Source organism: Barbus barbus, assembly GCF_936440315.1.
Source record: "Barbus barbus genome assembly, chromosome: 15".
Lineage (NCBI taxonomy): Eukaryota > Metazoa > Chordata > Actinopteri > Cypriniformes > Cyprinidae > Barbus > Barbus barbus.
In genome coordinates, this window is record NC_136743.1 from 13,151,258 (window position 1) to 13,166,001 (window position 14,744).

The following is a 14,744-nucleotide window of genomic DNA, read 5'->3' on the forward strand; positions in this document are numbered from 1 at the left end:
ATTTATTTTCATAATACTCTATGAAGACCCCATTCAATACTTGGATTGACCTCAAGGTCTCTCACTGACACTTAGCAGGTAAGCGATGATGTCAGGCTAATTTGCATACTGAAATGTGGTTGGTTTTTTATGTATTCTTCTATTTACATATTAAATTGTGATTGTTTTCTTCCTTATTTGACCGTTTATATTTCATATTCCTGCTACTTACAGTAGGTTCAGTAGACAGGTAAATAGTAGGTGCGCTGCAAGCCACTCCATGCGACCTCCAGCTGATTTCATCCTTCGTGCTTTCCATAGAAAAATCATAGATCCTTTCGACTAAATAAGAACATGTGGAAAGTTCTTCCAGGTGCTCTTCTATCTTGGTCGTCTAAGTTCACGACGGTCGCTGAGTTTTGATGAGCGAACATGTTGTCAAATGTAATCATATATGTCAAAAATGAAAGCACATGCGACTTCCTCGTCCAACACAAATAACTGCATGCTGAAACCATGGCAACCCTTCACACCGCCCGCTCTGCCATCCTCCATCCATTCATTCCTGAGCAGTCATCTGTACATCCAGCAGCAACTGTGAGTGAATGCTATGGGGAAATGAAGTTTGTTTAAAAACAAAACAAAAAATGCATTGAATCCATTTTTTGTGGCTTTTAGTTCACGTGTGTGTATCATCTGTGCGCTTGGATAATACTTAACACTGGAAGACGACTCAATATATTGCACTTTTTCACTTTTTTTAAAACGTTTAACATTTTTAACATGTTTAATGAAAATCCAGTAGCCCCTCACTACAGAACAAAGATCCAGGGGGTGGAGATTGGTGCGTTGAGGGGTGGAGATGGGTGGGTTTAGGTATGTGTAAGGTGGAGTTGGATCTGGATTCAACCACGCCCCCTGGATCTTTGTTCTGAAGTGAGGACCATCTCGAAAAATGTGCATGTTCGTCACTAGGGGGAGTCTTATAGAGTAGAGTCTTATAGAGTAGACCAAAAAGGGTTTTAAGACCAAAATATTAAAATAACCTTTTAGATTTGATACGTCACAGCGAGTATGTAGTGTTTATACTGTTTATTATACGTTTTAATTAAATTTTTATTTAATTACATTTTTTTAAGTGATATGTTTAACATGTATTGACAAGCCAGCCTCAGTCACATGTACCTGCACACACTGGAACATAAACTGGCTTGTGTGCCACTTCCTGTCGTGAGTAGAGCAAGCCTACAGATTTAAGTTGTGTTTGTGTTTTGTGGTTATTTGACCCTGCACTGCATACATGTATTTAAAAGCAAAGAAACTGAAAGAAACTGCCATTCATTTTACATTTGAATCATTAAAAAATATATAAATAATCAAAATAAACCATAATGTAAACAAAAAGCCAAATGACTATTTTATTCAGCAGTGTTTGTTTAAATCAGTAGATAAGATGTATAAAACAACACATCATCAGTTTGCATTCTAATAAACTGATGTAATGTGGAAATGTATGTGATTTTCAGTGCCACATTCTGTATGTCCGTTGAATTCAAGGTACTTTTGAGTGTATGGTGTGTGCTAGCACGTGTCTGTTTTCTAGTGAGTGTATATGTCTCGCCACAAGACCCACAGCGAGTACACCAGACAGATAGTGTACGTCATAGTCCCAACGGTTCTAGCCACAGTACGCACTTGTGGCCGTCTGCCAGATTCGAATGACAAGCATCACATTAAAAGTTGTTATTATTCACACCTTTAATAGAAATAGGCTATGCTTGGAAACATGGTGAGAAAGAAAATGTGAAATGATATCTTTTCACTGGAAAATAATTCTCAAAGGCACATTTTAGTGGCATATTTAGTGACTTATTTGGCCTTAAAGTAAGCATATTACCCTTAAGACACCATTTAGGGGTAGATATGGACAAAGATTAATTTTGAGCGTACTGCCCCCAGTGACAAACTGTTTTGTGTGCAAAAGTTACAGCTTTTCTGATGCTGTACCTAATGATAACAATGCATAATGGAGAAAATGTGTTGATGCATTATGAAAGAAAAAGAATAAGACAACAATTAGGAAACCTGTATATCAGGTTTTATTGACATTTTGTATTTAATATACTGTTTAACATTTTACAAAATGAGCAGCAAATATATATACAACATTTTTGGTGTGAAGTTAACAAAACAGACACAAACACCCTGAATGAACACAACTGGCCTTAAATCATGAATAAAATATTCACAGTTGCAGCAATGAAAAGACCAAAAAAATATTTATACAATAACAATTATAAACATTCATAATTTGGGGGGGAATAAAAACACTTTTAGAAGAAATTCAGTGCTCATACATGACAAATCATGTTGTTATACAACATTTATATGAACTGAAAATATTAACACTGAACCAGAGATGGAAAACATTGTAACAATTAAACGGCAAAACAGTAACTATGCACTTTCCCTGCCTCAACACTGTAGATACAATTATTTGATCAGGAGTTTTGACATTCATAGAAATGGCCCAGTCAAACAAAGAGAACTCTTGTTATGCAATATTCAAGGCTGCAGCCATCTCATTGTGGTGAGCAGGTTACTTCACCCTCCTCCAGACAGCATGTTTTCAAGCATGCAAAGTCCTCCTATGGAACCTCGAACTTCTGCTTTGAAACTCAGATGCTAAGCACCTGCAGCAAAACAGAAGCCTTTGATAAGCAAGCCTCACTGACAGTGTTCTGACACCAATCACAATGAGAGCGCATTGGTGGTTTCTGTGTCCGACATGACAGAGGGGCGGTGAGAGCTTCCCTGCAGCAATTTGGAGCTCTTGGGGGTTGGAATACAGCCAAGATTTTGGAAAAGACGAAAGACATCTTTTCGGAAACGCACTCCGACGAAGGCATAAAGGAATGGATTTAGGCAGCTGTGCATGTAAGCGAGACTCTTCATAACTTGGCCAGCAATGTCAAAGCGCTGGGCCTCTTCGCAGTTTGTGATGGTTGTATTGGCTGCCTCGGTGGCTTCGAAGACCAACATGCCATTGTATGGAAGCTGAGAGACAACAAACACGACCACAACTGCCAGGATAACCCGCAGGGCCTTGTGCTTCTCGAAGTTCCTCGTCTTCAGCAAGGTGCGGATGATGTTGGTATAGCAGAAGATCATCACTATGAGAGGGATGCAAAAGCCCATGCAGATCTGGAGAGCCAGGACCAATATTTTTGTACGATTGTTTTCATTGCTCCAGTAGACCAGCGTACAAAAGTGATTGCCCTGATCATCCTTTTTCAAACGAGAGAAGATAAACTCTGGGATGGACATCACGGCCGCCAGGAGCCAGACTAACACACAGATGAGTTTGCTGTACAGGAGACGATCCCTCTTGGAGTTCTGCGCTTTGGTAGTCTGGACAATCACTATGTAGCGGTCGACGCTGATGCAGGTAAGTAGAAACATGCTGCTGAAGAAGTTGATTTTGTAAAGGGCAGAGACGATTTTGCAGAGGCCCGAGCCAAAATTCCAACCGTAGATGGAGTCGGCGGCCCAGAATGGCAGAGTGCAGAGGAAGAACAAATCAGCCAGAGCCAGGTTCAGTAGATAAACGTCCGTCATCGCCTTCAGACGGTTTTTGAAGTGTGTGTATATCCAGACCACCAGAGTGTTGCCAATGGCTCCCAGAATCACAATTATCCAATAGAGAGCAGGTTCATAGTATCTTCGAAACTCTCGCACTGCTGCTTTGTCACATATTTCCCCACCTTCATAATCACCCATAGTTGTGGAAGAATCTTCATAATCCTGTTAAATTTAGAAAAGCATATCTTACTGAGCTGTTATCTTATTAACCCTGATACTGTGCATTTAAACTGCAATCATGTTGATGTTAAAGATGTATGCAAACATTATAATAATGAGACAGCATGCACTTAATGTAAATATTCAGATATTACTTACATATTCTGAAGTCAGCCCAGTCAACAGGGTCGCAGACTCGGTTATGTTCATTGTTGATCTTCTCTGTTCTTAAATAAAAAATAAATAAATATTAAAAATGCTCATATTAACAAAGATTCACTTTTATCATGCCAGAGTACACCAAATATTATATTCACAACTATCCACAACCAAAAACAGTGCATATCAATAATCAGACATTTGATTTTGTTCTGTTAAAATGAAATTAAACACTATCAATTCTTAATTCATTATCATTATCAATTTATGTTCCGTTACATTGAGCCAGTACTTACTCCACGTTTTTTGAGAAAAATTAGGACTAGTAACACAGATGAGCTGCTATCTGCTGTCTTACTGATAGCTAAGATCACTTTCACATTGTTTTTAGCGCCGTCTGCTTTGCAGAAGCTTTTAAGGTCTGAGGTTTAACCACAATGACGCACAAGAGTATAACTTTTTTTCCCCTCCTTCATAGGCCCTCCTCTAAACACAACAGTAGATCAGAAATGTTTGTTTACAAGCCCTTTTTATGCATAGTATAACGTAAAAGAGGAAACTATATTGTTTTTTAATTTATGATTGGACGTGCCTCAAAATCATAATTACTGAGTTTTAGATGTGATGCACTTGTTCCCACACCTGCATGCAAACACTCCTCAATATCCTTACACCATCATGCAGCTTTATCTGTGGTGATACATAATTGACCGCAAAGGACTAAAATGTTCTTCGTGCTACTCAAAAAAAAGAAAAGAAAAGAAAGAAAAAGAAAAAGTTAAGTAGCTCCTCCATCAGCACCTTAACCAAGTTTTCTGAAGAGAGAGATTGTGTATGCAGAGTGAATGTCATATGCATGCCTTATGTACTCGCTCCTGTTCACTCATTTCTGATGTTATACATCTAAATTCATTTTAAAAAATTACATCTGAATTCATTTTAATTTTATTCGATTTTTAGTTTGCCTATACTGAACTCTTGTTTTCATCTCTCTTAATTAACAAATACAAAAAAAAAAAAAAAAAAACAAGGAAGCGCCTGTAACTATCCTTATCTTCCCTTTTTCTAAAGTTTGTTTGTCGCAGTGGTCAGTCACATTGGCAGTGACATGACAGGATCCAGTTCTTTTAGGTAGCAAAAGTAAAACACTTACCATAAGTTAACCGAAAATTGAGCAATGACATGCACAGCAAGTTTTTGTCAATATTTTTGCGCAACAATGATACATACAAACCTTTGACCCTGCTATGAATAACACTTGGAGTATTAGCGTGACTAACTTTTACTAATTGGCATTTACATTTACACAGACATCACAAACAACACAAGATCATATCTTTAAAGCAGTTTTTTGTTTTAACACGTTGTTATTGCGTGTTTGGTTCCTTGCTCAAGTGTGAATCTTCGTGCCCCAGACATCCTGTTTATCATTAATATTGTCTCACCAGACACATACTTCACTTATTTTTATGTGCACTATATCCTGTGTTAAAAGACGCATTTTCACTTTATCACATCAGACACAGTACAGCACACTCTCCCTTGGAATAATTAAATATGAAATATAAAAAAGTGCAAGTTGCAATAAACAACTGTCAAGCTTAGCATAGACACACAAGATAGTTTTAGGTTGTGCTGTCGTAAAGGTCAGGCTCAAGACATTTTCAAGAAGCTTTAGGTTATCTTGGATCTGTTGCTGCCATTTCAGAATGCAATACTGATTGCTCAATTTGTCTTATCGCTAATTTCCAGTCATGATTTTCAGTGATAAGACTGGCGTTAGGTTGGAAATAAGGTGTATGCCACAAGATGTTGACGTTCTCTACATATCTATAATTAAACCCAGTGGCCTCTGTAGGTGTCCTTTGCGCAAGCCAACCACCAAATGTTCCTCTTTTTTTTCAGTTTTCAGTGACCTGGTCAAACGAAAAACAAGCACGCACACAAATCTCTTGATCTGTGTTTTTAGACCTTCCTCAAACTGTGGTTTGAGCCCTGATTGGTTAAACTCGAAAAACCGTTGAGGAGGTAGCATGTGATTCATGTTAGACTGCTTCCTTTCGATGTTGAACACTGATAAAAAGAGCTAACTTTTACAGATTCCTTATCTGTAGGTTATTTTACTAACCTGAAAGTGATCAATCACTGATGCAAGCAGTGTTTAAGTGTAAATAGAAGCTGATACAATCCTTGTCTTGCTTTAAATCAGTGCTAACTGACGTGAAAATCAGTTTGATTTATGTGGTGTCCCTCCTGGTGCATCAGTTTGCATGACAAAACTGCATCACCTAGTAACGGTTGTGGCACTGCGAGATGAGGACAAACATTTCTCCTTTAGTACCTTAGTGCTACTGAGAACATTCTGCGGTGAACATTTGCACGACATGCTAAGACCACAAGGCTATATAGAGGAACAAAGCACTTCTAATCACGCACACCCTCATGACTCTTTTTTTTCTTAATTCACTCATACACTTTGCAGAAACACAAAATTGAATTTTACTACTATTATTTGACACATGCAGTGACGAAAGAAAGTTTTCAGGTTGTTAGCCGGCTGCTTGTCTGTAGCTGCCATGCTTGGTTAGTCACCCACTCTTTTTGTTTTTCTAAGTCTGTGCTCTGCAGTAAGGTTGAACTGAGGTGTACATCTGTTTGGGTTTGTTTTGTTTGAGTGCCTACGCTTCCATTATACCCTTCTAAGTCACATGATGTTTTGAACAGTGTCATGAGCCCTGTGGCGTCACAATGGTAAAGTGAAAAATTTAAATAGAGAAAAAAAGTGAGAAAAACAAATGACGTGATGGTAGCGTTAAATCACAAAGTGTGACTTCCTCAATTTTCTCGATAGAGAAATATGAATATGAGTATCTTTTCACAACAGCTTTCTGAAAGTAACTATAAAAGACTTCTGAAGGAGTTTAGCATCATTGTATCTAAAGAAGAAGTGATACACCATGAAGTGAATATTACTATAAAATATAGAACCAAAAGTACACAAAGGTCACATACTTCAGGTGGCTGTTGGGGAGTAACTAACTAACTTAACTACATTTTCCATAGCATCATTGTAGTAAATAGCTTCTTCATCCAACAAGCACAGGCCTATTCTTTTTGCACTGCACTTTATTTGCATTTATGCACTACGCTGTATTGTTATGTAAATGTGTGTGCTACACAGGCATGCTTTACTAAAGTTTCTAAGTTAAAAGAATGAGCTTTTGAACTTTTAAAAATTATTTTACCTATAACTATGTCCCTTTAGGGACCTAATAGACCCAACCAGTGAAAAATCAAACGCGTTCACCACCTGTACCCTCTCTTACAATTAAAAGTTATTAATTCTAGTAAATCCATTCATCTTAAACAGTCCTATCTCTCATATGTAGTGTCGAAAAGTCCGATAAGTTCAGTTTCATTCATTCAGATCTGGCATTCATTTTGAGTTTTTCTGTGCTAATACCAAAATTATATGATTTTTTATGTGAATGAGGCCTATTTTTGCAGTAAACTGATACAGAATGACTTAGCATTATATATTGAGAAAAATGAAATACAAGATTTCATCCAAAATGCAGCTTTATTGGAGAAACAAGGATGGTACTCCTCACATTTGGGCTAGGGGGGTCTGCATTCATCAATGATGTATTGACTGGATGCATCCCAGCATTCAAGAGGATTCAGTATCATCTGCATCGGAGATGACTGATGTCTCTGTTTAGGAAAGATGAGGGAAGTCACATGCCGGCATTGTTCATGACTGATGAATACAGCAAAGTCACATGGCAAATGAAAGGGCATTTCAAAAACTCCATGAACAGATTTTCACTTCAAATCAAATGGTTAAAATGATTGCGTATGTACCTGTAATAATTTCTTTGACCTTTATTTGCCCAGCTGTTGGTAGAGAAATGAGACAATGGAAATGGAAAGAGAGAGACACAGTAATAAACAGAGAGAGAAAAAGACAAGGGATGAGCACTAATAATAATCTTTCAAATTCATAAACCTAAAGCAGTTTCTGTCCTACACTGCCCTTGCATATTAGAGTTAAACTTGCCTGTCAGGATGTATCTAGTTTGTATGTCCTTTGGGGCAGGGTTATGGGGGGAGTCCTGGGGGGTACTGGTGTGGGGCAGGGCCCTCCCTACAGGATGGAAAAGCGCAGATGCCCCCGGACTTTACTATTCAATAGGAAAGCCTATAATCAAAACTATAATACATCCTATGGTGCTATTTATATTTTATCCAAATGTAATGGATTAACAAACTGTTTTCCCCATAAAAACCAAAGATTTCCACTTTAGCTGAACTAGCAAAATCCAGATGTCAACAACTGCGTCACTTCATCATGTGTCTAAAAAGGGAAAACAGAAGGATCATCTGCTGTCACGTCAAATTTCGTAGTTGTAGGGTGTTTTTAAAAGGGACAGATACAAATCCACATGACCTTCCTTCCTCCATGGAACACAAAAGTGAATTTTAAAACATATCTTGACCAATCTGTTTAATACGATTAAAGAGAATGAGGACTGGGACTGCATATCCAGTTTTCAAACCTGTTTAAATGTTATATTAACAAATCGGGCTGATCTGATTCTCACTAAATCAATGATCTGGTCACAGTGATTATCAGTGAATAATAAGAATGCAAATTTTAAAACTTGAACTCAAAATTTTCTTTTGTCTATTCCACAGAAGAAAAGAACGTCAAGGGGGGGTTTGGAATGACATGTGGGTGTGTAAATGGTGACAGAATAGTGAAACTTTGGTCATCTATTTCTCTGTTATCTCAGATAGAAGGGAAATCTTTCTGTCATCTCCGTCATAAAAAATTCAAACTCAGCTAACAGACGCATTCTGTTGGTTTAAACAGTCATGCAAGGTATGTTCATAATTACAACTGTTTTGTGATTAACAGTAAACCAAGCAAACACGCAATGCAAAGATGCAACCATCTGACCACAAAAGCTTTCCAAAGCAGTCAGGAAACTCCCTGATGTCTGTCCCTATAGCTTTTGATACCTTCACTGCTTTGTTTCCTTTCGATTTGTTAAACTGGCACAAGCTTTTGGTTTCCATTCAATCAAAGACATTGAAACTTACAAAAGCAGCTCTCACCTGAAAAAGTGTAGGACGACTCAGTAAACTCAGGCACCCTGAAATGTCATAATGAAAAAAAAATATAGAGAGAAAAAATTGGAGCAAACAGTACAAATCTATAGACAATCCCTTTATATGTATTACCCTGAACTGTATAAAGGTAGCTGACTTCACATGTCTAGCAGTTTTAGTGTGTTAGGGTTATACTTTCCAATTTATTTATGAAAGTAATTGTAAACTATAATGAGGCTACTACATGGAATACTTGTACTCAGTGGTGTAAATGGCCATAATTCACTGGGGGGGGGGGGTCTCTAGCTTTTAACATTGTGTAGAAATCTGTGATAATGTAAGCATCATTAATGACCCCTTGTATTTAATAAAAAAAGGAGAAAGAGCACTTGTGCTCCTTATTTAAAAAATGTAGGAGCACCTTCTGACAAATCTAACCTTCCCATTATGAGGCAATATTTGACTCCTTAAAGTGATTTGCAGAGGTACCTTTGTAAAGGCAAGTTTTTCTAATGAAATGTATCATTTTTATGTCAAATTCATAAATTGGTGTTTATAAACTATTACTTTTTTAATGAAAACAATACACTGAATTATAATAATAAGACAAAATCAGGAAGATTACGTTACCAGTCAAAGGAAATTAGTAGGCTATCAACAAAATTCATCTTTGCAATACAGCAGTGAACAGAAGAACACAAATGTGGCATTTAGGTGTATTATATCTACAGACTGTTTAAGGAGGCTCGGAGGAATGCATTTAAATTCATATTATCCTTGTTATGAGATTAATGTTTAAAAAAGTGATACACTCGCTGTGTTAGTTTGGAGATGCGCAGCAGCTTAGCTGTGACTTTGTGTGGAAATATATTCATATTGAGTTAACCAAATATATACATGCATTTTTTCATATCTTGCATGTATTTGTGTTACTGTGTACGTGCTTGTGAAAGCGTATGATAGGCTACCTTAAGTTATGACCTTATAACTTGTGTCTCATTAATGGAAATGCAAGCTCTTTTCGGGCTAGACATTACATTATTTTTTTGTTCACATTAAAACCTGGAACATTTTAGGCACGTTAACACAGCTTCATCCATATCAAATGTTGTATTATAGCATCTGTTCATGTAAGACACGGTTCATCCTAGATAATTTTCCAAAAGCAGTCTGCTTTCAGAATCTGTTCTAGAAGGAGTAGGACGCGTACCATGTACTGACAGAGAAGCATTTCTATTGGCTGCAGTCTTCAGGTATTATGGCCAATCACAAAAGCCGATGTTCACAAAATCACAAAATGCGCAACGTTTGGCTAGAAGGGATACAGCAAAAACTACTGACCATACGCACATCAATATAGCGTAATTTTTCTCACACTGTACAACAATAATTACTGTTTTTGCATTATTTTAAGGGATAGGTTTAGGGTTGAGGTAGGTGTAAACGTTAATAAAACACAATCTAATAGGTAGAAAATTTTATTTATTGTTAGCTTCCGGTTTTTGCTGCATCCCTTCTAGCCACCCGTTTATGTGCAAAACTTGGATCGCTTTGTTGGGCTGTTGAATGGATAAAATATAGAAATCCCTTTCATTCCCAAAAAAAATCTAACCAGTTGGAACTTGGAACTTTGTACTGTAAATATATGTATAGGCCTATTTTAACCTAAATTCCTGGTGTTGAATTAATCATGTTATACGTGAACTACCCATAAGATTATGACATAGTTACCTGAAGTCATCTCCTTCCAGCAATTTTCTGTAGGTGGCGATCTCAACGTCCAGGGCAAGTTTGATGTCCAGCAGCTCTTGGTAGGCCAGGATCTGTTTGTGGAGGTCTGCTTTAGCCATCTCTATGGCTGATGTGAGGCTAGAGATCTGTGCCTGGTATTCAGCAACACCCACACTGGACTGGGCCTGGGCCTCTGCTAAACTCTGCTCCAGAGTCATGTTCTGAAAACATAAACAACAGTCTCCTGTAAAAACATTGTTTTTCCCCTTTTGGATGACTTCAAAACAAATATTCTCCATAGATGGGTGTCAGGGACTAATGTTTTTAATGTTGTCTAGAATGCTTTCAATATTTTTTGGTTTCATAATTTGACAACTTTACAATACAGCATCATAAAAAGTGCAAAAAAACAAATTCTTCAGCATTTTGATATCTCTTATTTTCAGACACTGAATTTATTGTAAATGATGTCAGAAAACTCTTGAAACATTTGAGTTGTCTGGGAACTTTGTTCTTTTGCATCAGCTTCTCTTGTGGCATCAGGGCTTTTGCAGCCAATTTGAAATGGCTGAGATCAATAAACCACTTCCTATGTCATCTGCTTCCTGTCTCAGACAGCTGTGATTTATTCAAGTGATATTTATTATATGCTGAGAACCTGCAGTGAAGCGTTTCACACTGCTGATGAACACTGTTTCTCAAGGGAACTGCTACTGTTGAGCACATTTACCATCTGAACACCGCTAAAAATACCTTGATTAAACTGCACTCCATTTCATCTCTGTCAAAAGTGGCTTTGACCAACCTCACACATCTGTTGTATCTCAATGCACATCATTTAAAAAGTCAAACACTTACTGCAGCCACAAACCCTTGAAGCTCTAAATTCAGTGTCTGCAGCTCTTTCCTGGCTGCTGTGATCTCAGCTTTAGTCGATGACACAGCCTCTGTGTTTTTGGCATTTGTCGTCTGAATCTCATCCATCTAGATTCAAAAGTAAATGTAAGATATTGAGTTGGGATGCCAAAATGATCAAACATTTAGACAATGTGAGCACTTCCTGTGTGCTGACCTTGAGTTTGTAATACGCCTCAGCCTCCTCTCTGTGTTGCTGCACAGATTTCTCATATTCCATTCGTATCTTGTTGAGAGCTACAGAGATGTCAAAGGACTTCCCAGTGTCTACTTCAATCATTGAGACTGAAGTGTCCATGGTTGTTGTGCCCAGTTTAGATTGCAAAGATGACAGTTCCTACAGTGGCAGATACAACAAATTAGTATAGCATATTAAATGTATAAAATACAATATTATTCACTACTTTTATTCAGCAAGGATGCATTAAATTGATCAAAAGTGACAGCAAAGACTTTTATAACTCTACAAAATATTTTTATTTTTTAAATGCTGTTCTTTTGAACTTATTTAGTATGTGACACTATATATATGATTTTTAAAATAAAAATATTTACATTGCATCTTGCTTGCATTCCAGACTTTAATCAACACATATATTTAATTTGTACCTCCTCTTGTGTTTTGTTGACAAAGTCCAGTTCATTTTTCAGGCTGGAGTACTTGGCATCCAAATCAATTCTTAGGTCAGAGGCCAATTCTATGTCCTAAAAAAGGGATACAGACACATGGCCAAAGTTTTAGTTGTCTACGAACAATAAATTATATTTTAAGTCAATAACAGATCAGTTTCGATATTCATTGTGTGATTGAATGTCATCCTTCTTACCTTTCGCATGGCAGCAATGTCAGACTCAAGTTGAAACTTCACTCCTTGTTCAAAGTCAAACCTTAGAGAAAATAAAAATGTCATTTATTAACAATATGTTGTGTAATTTTAAATGTTTGAATAACATTAAAAAGCTTTTTTATTTTTTAATTGTATCATAAAATATAATGCTCTAATGTAATTAAAAACACTCACTTAGCCTTCAGTTCATGGGCAGTTCCACGAACATTGTCCAGCTCAATCTCCAGTTTAACAGTGTCGATGGTGAGAGTTTCCAATGTGTTGCGATATTCATTCAGCTGGGCCTCATACTCCACCGTGGCAGTCACAGATGACTCTTGGGACACATCCGTTCCCCCAGTCAGCTGGGACAGCTTGGCCTCCAGAGCTCCGTTCTCTTGCTGTAGTGCCCGAACTTTGGCCATGTACATGGAAAAGCGGTCATTCAGCCCAGAGAGTGTGTGCTTCTCAGCCGCTCTGGATAGTATTGGGGCCACAGCAGCACCTAATGCTGGACCAGCAGCGAGCGCGGCGCTTCCACCAAGTCCTCCTGCAGCAACGGCACGACCCATTGCGAATGCAGGACTGGCAATCAGTGCACCACCGCCACCACCACCCAGTGCCATTCTTGCACCAGCTCCTGCACCTCCACCAAGGCCAAGGCCGAAACCTCCACCAGCTCCAAAGCCCAGTCCTCCTCCCAGCCCAAGACCTCCACCAAAGCCAGCACCACCCCCGAGCCCAAGACCTAGTCTTGCTCCACCACTTGCACCAAACCCTCCATATCCCCCAGACATCCTCGAAGAGGCCAAGGAAATGGACAAAGCCATGGTGAACAGCTATGGATGAGCACTGAAGGATCGGAGTCTGAACCGAGCAGAAAGTGCAGGCAAGACGAGAGACTAATGATCGCTGTTTAAATACACTTAAGGGAGGGAGGGCAGTGCAAAAAGAGACACTCCACAGAGAAAGAATAAGCTGTAACTTGTCTCATTGGAGAGGTATGGCGTCGGTTGTCAGTTAAATCTCAAAATATTCTGACCTGCAGGCACATTTTCTTTCTAGGATGGGTCTTCAATCTAAATGCTGTATTTCAGTGAAAGCTGAATGCTGAATATCGCCCCTAATTGTTTTTTTTTTAAGTGTCATACACATTTACCTTACTAAATAAGATGTAATTCTGAAAACTCCCCATCAGCATTTTGAAATTAGTTTAATCTCTTTTGAATGACTTAAGACTTTCTGCACACGTAGAGTCAACAAACAGGAATTAAAAAAAAAAAAAGTGTTTTCAAACAGGTTTTCCAAAAACCTACACTTTTTAAAATCTGCTGTCTTCACTTGTGGAACCACAGAACATTTAGAGCCAATCACCTAAGTGAATAAGTGAATAAGCACAGGAAAGTGACATTATAAATGTTGATTTACACCATAATGTTCCACAAAAATTCATCAGTGTTGTTATTGTTAACTAAAATGAAAACTATTACAAAATAAGTTCCGTAAATTTAAATATATGTGAAATATAATCAAATATAAATATTAGATGAAGTACTATTAAAATGGTTGAAGTAATGAAATGATTAAAACTGAAATAAAAAACTGAATAGAAATATTATTTTAACAAATTAAAAAATTGACACATTACTTGAACAAAAAATTTAACTGAAAATGTAAAAATAAAAGCTAATTCAAATATATAAATACTATAATAAATACTATATACTTAAATACTAGTACATAAATAATTTACATGCAATTTTAAAGTCACAAGCTTTTTTCCCATAAGAAATTACCACTCCATCTTCAAAGATACTAAGATCTTTACCAGATTCAAGTATTTATTGTTGTGTGGAGTCCTAGAACACTATCTTTTATGTTTTTGCGTTCAAGAGTACCACGACGTATGCGTGTGCTGCTGCTGACGTAGAACATGCATGCACTGTGCCTTGTTTACAAACAGAGGAATCCATGCACATACGTCGTGGTACTCTCGAAATTGGTGGATGACGGTCACTTGGAGGAAAATAATTGTTGAATAAAATCGGGGGGGGGGGGGGGGGTTGGACTATTTTACCGATGTCCTTACTACCTTTCTGGGTCTGGGAACATTTCAGTTGCATTGCTCTCTATGGAGCATCAGAAAGCTCTCGGATTTCATTAAAAATATCTTAAATTGTTTTCTGAGGATGAACGAAGGTCTTACGGGGTGAGTAA

At 37.7% G+C, this 14,744-nt stretch overlaps 2 protein-coding genes across 3 annotated transcripts; both read right to left on the reverse strand.

Annotated features, from left to right (window-relative positions):
• Positions 1-2,057: 2,057 nt before the first annotated feature.
• Positions 2,058-4,350, reverse strand: LOC306881186 (C-C chemokine receptor type 9-like). 2 transcript variants are annotated; one of them, XM_079435134.1, is made up of 3 exons: positions 4,236-4,350; positions 3,940-4,007; positions 2,058-3,783 (listed from the first exon to the last, which is right to left on the reverse strand). In XM_079435134.1, the coding sequence occupies exons 2-3, from the start codon at positions 3,988-3,990 to the stop codon at positions 2,731-2,733; spliced, it is 1,104 nt and encodes a 367-aa protein (XP_079291260.1). In that variant the 5' UTR covers positions 3,991-4,007; positions 4,236-4,350; the 3' UTR covers positions 2,058-2,730. The 2 variants fall into 2 exon arrangements, with proteins under 2 accessions (XP_079291260.1, XP_079291261.1); XM_079435135.1 differs by having other exon boundaries at positions 3,940-4,002; positions 4,236-4,308.
• A 3,153-nt stretch (positions 4,351-7,503) lies between these two features.
• LOC306881181 (thread biopolymer filament subunit gamma-like) lies at positions 7,504-13,421 on the reverse strand. Its single transcript, XM_079435127.1, has 9 exons — positions 12,723-13,421; positions 12,528-12,588; positions 12,310-12,405; positions 11,858-12,037; positions 11,644-11,769; positions 10,786-11,006; positions 9,061-9,098; positions 7,804-7,836; positions 7,504-7,653 (listed from the first exon to the last, which is right to left on the reverse strand). Exons 1-9 carry the CDS (start codon positions 13,355-13,357, stop codon positions 7,610-7,612), a joined length of 1,434 nt encoding a protein of 477 aa, XP_079291253.1. The 5' UTR covers positions 13,358-13,421; the 3' UTR covers positions 7,504-7,609.
• Positions 13,422-14,744: the final 1,323 nt, after the last annotated feature.

Coding starts and splice junctions, on each gene's coding strand:
- LOC306881186 (XM_079435134.1), bottom strand. CDS start 3,990: ATGAACATAACCGAGTCTGCGACCCTGTTGACTGGGCTGACTTCAGAA. Junction 3,784..3,939: donor CTGGGCTGACTTCAGAATAT/GTAAGTAATATC, acceptor TAAATTTAACAG/GATTATGAAGATTCTTCCAC.
- LOC306881181 (XM_079435127.1), bottom strand. CDS start 13,357: ATGGCTTTGTCCATTTCCTTGGCCTCTTCGAGGATGTCTGGGGGATAT. Junction 11,770..11,857: donor AGGCGTATTACAAACTCAAG/GTCAGCACACAG, acceptor TTTTGAATCTAG/ATGGATGAGATTCAGACGAC. Junction 11,007..11,643: donor TTCAAGGGTTTGTGGCTGCA/GTAAGTGTTTGA, acceptor TTATGTTTTCAG/AACATGACTCTGGAGCAGAG.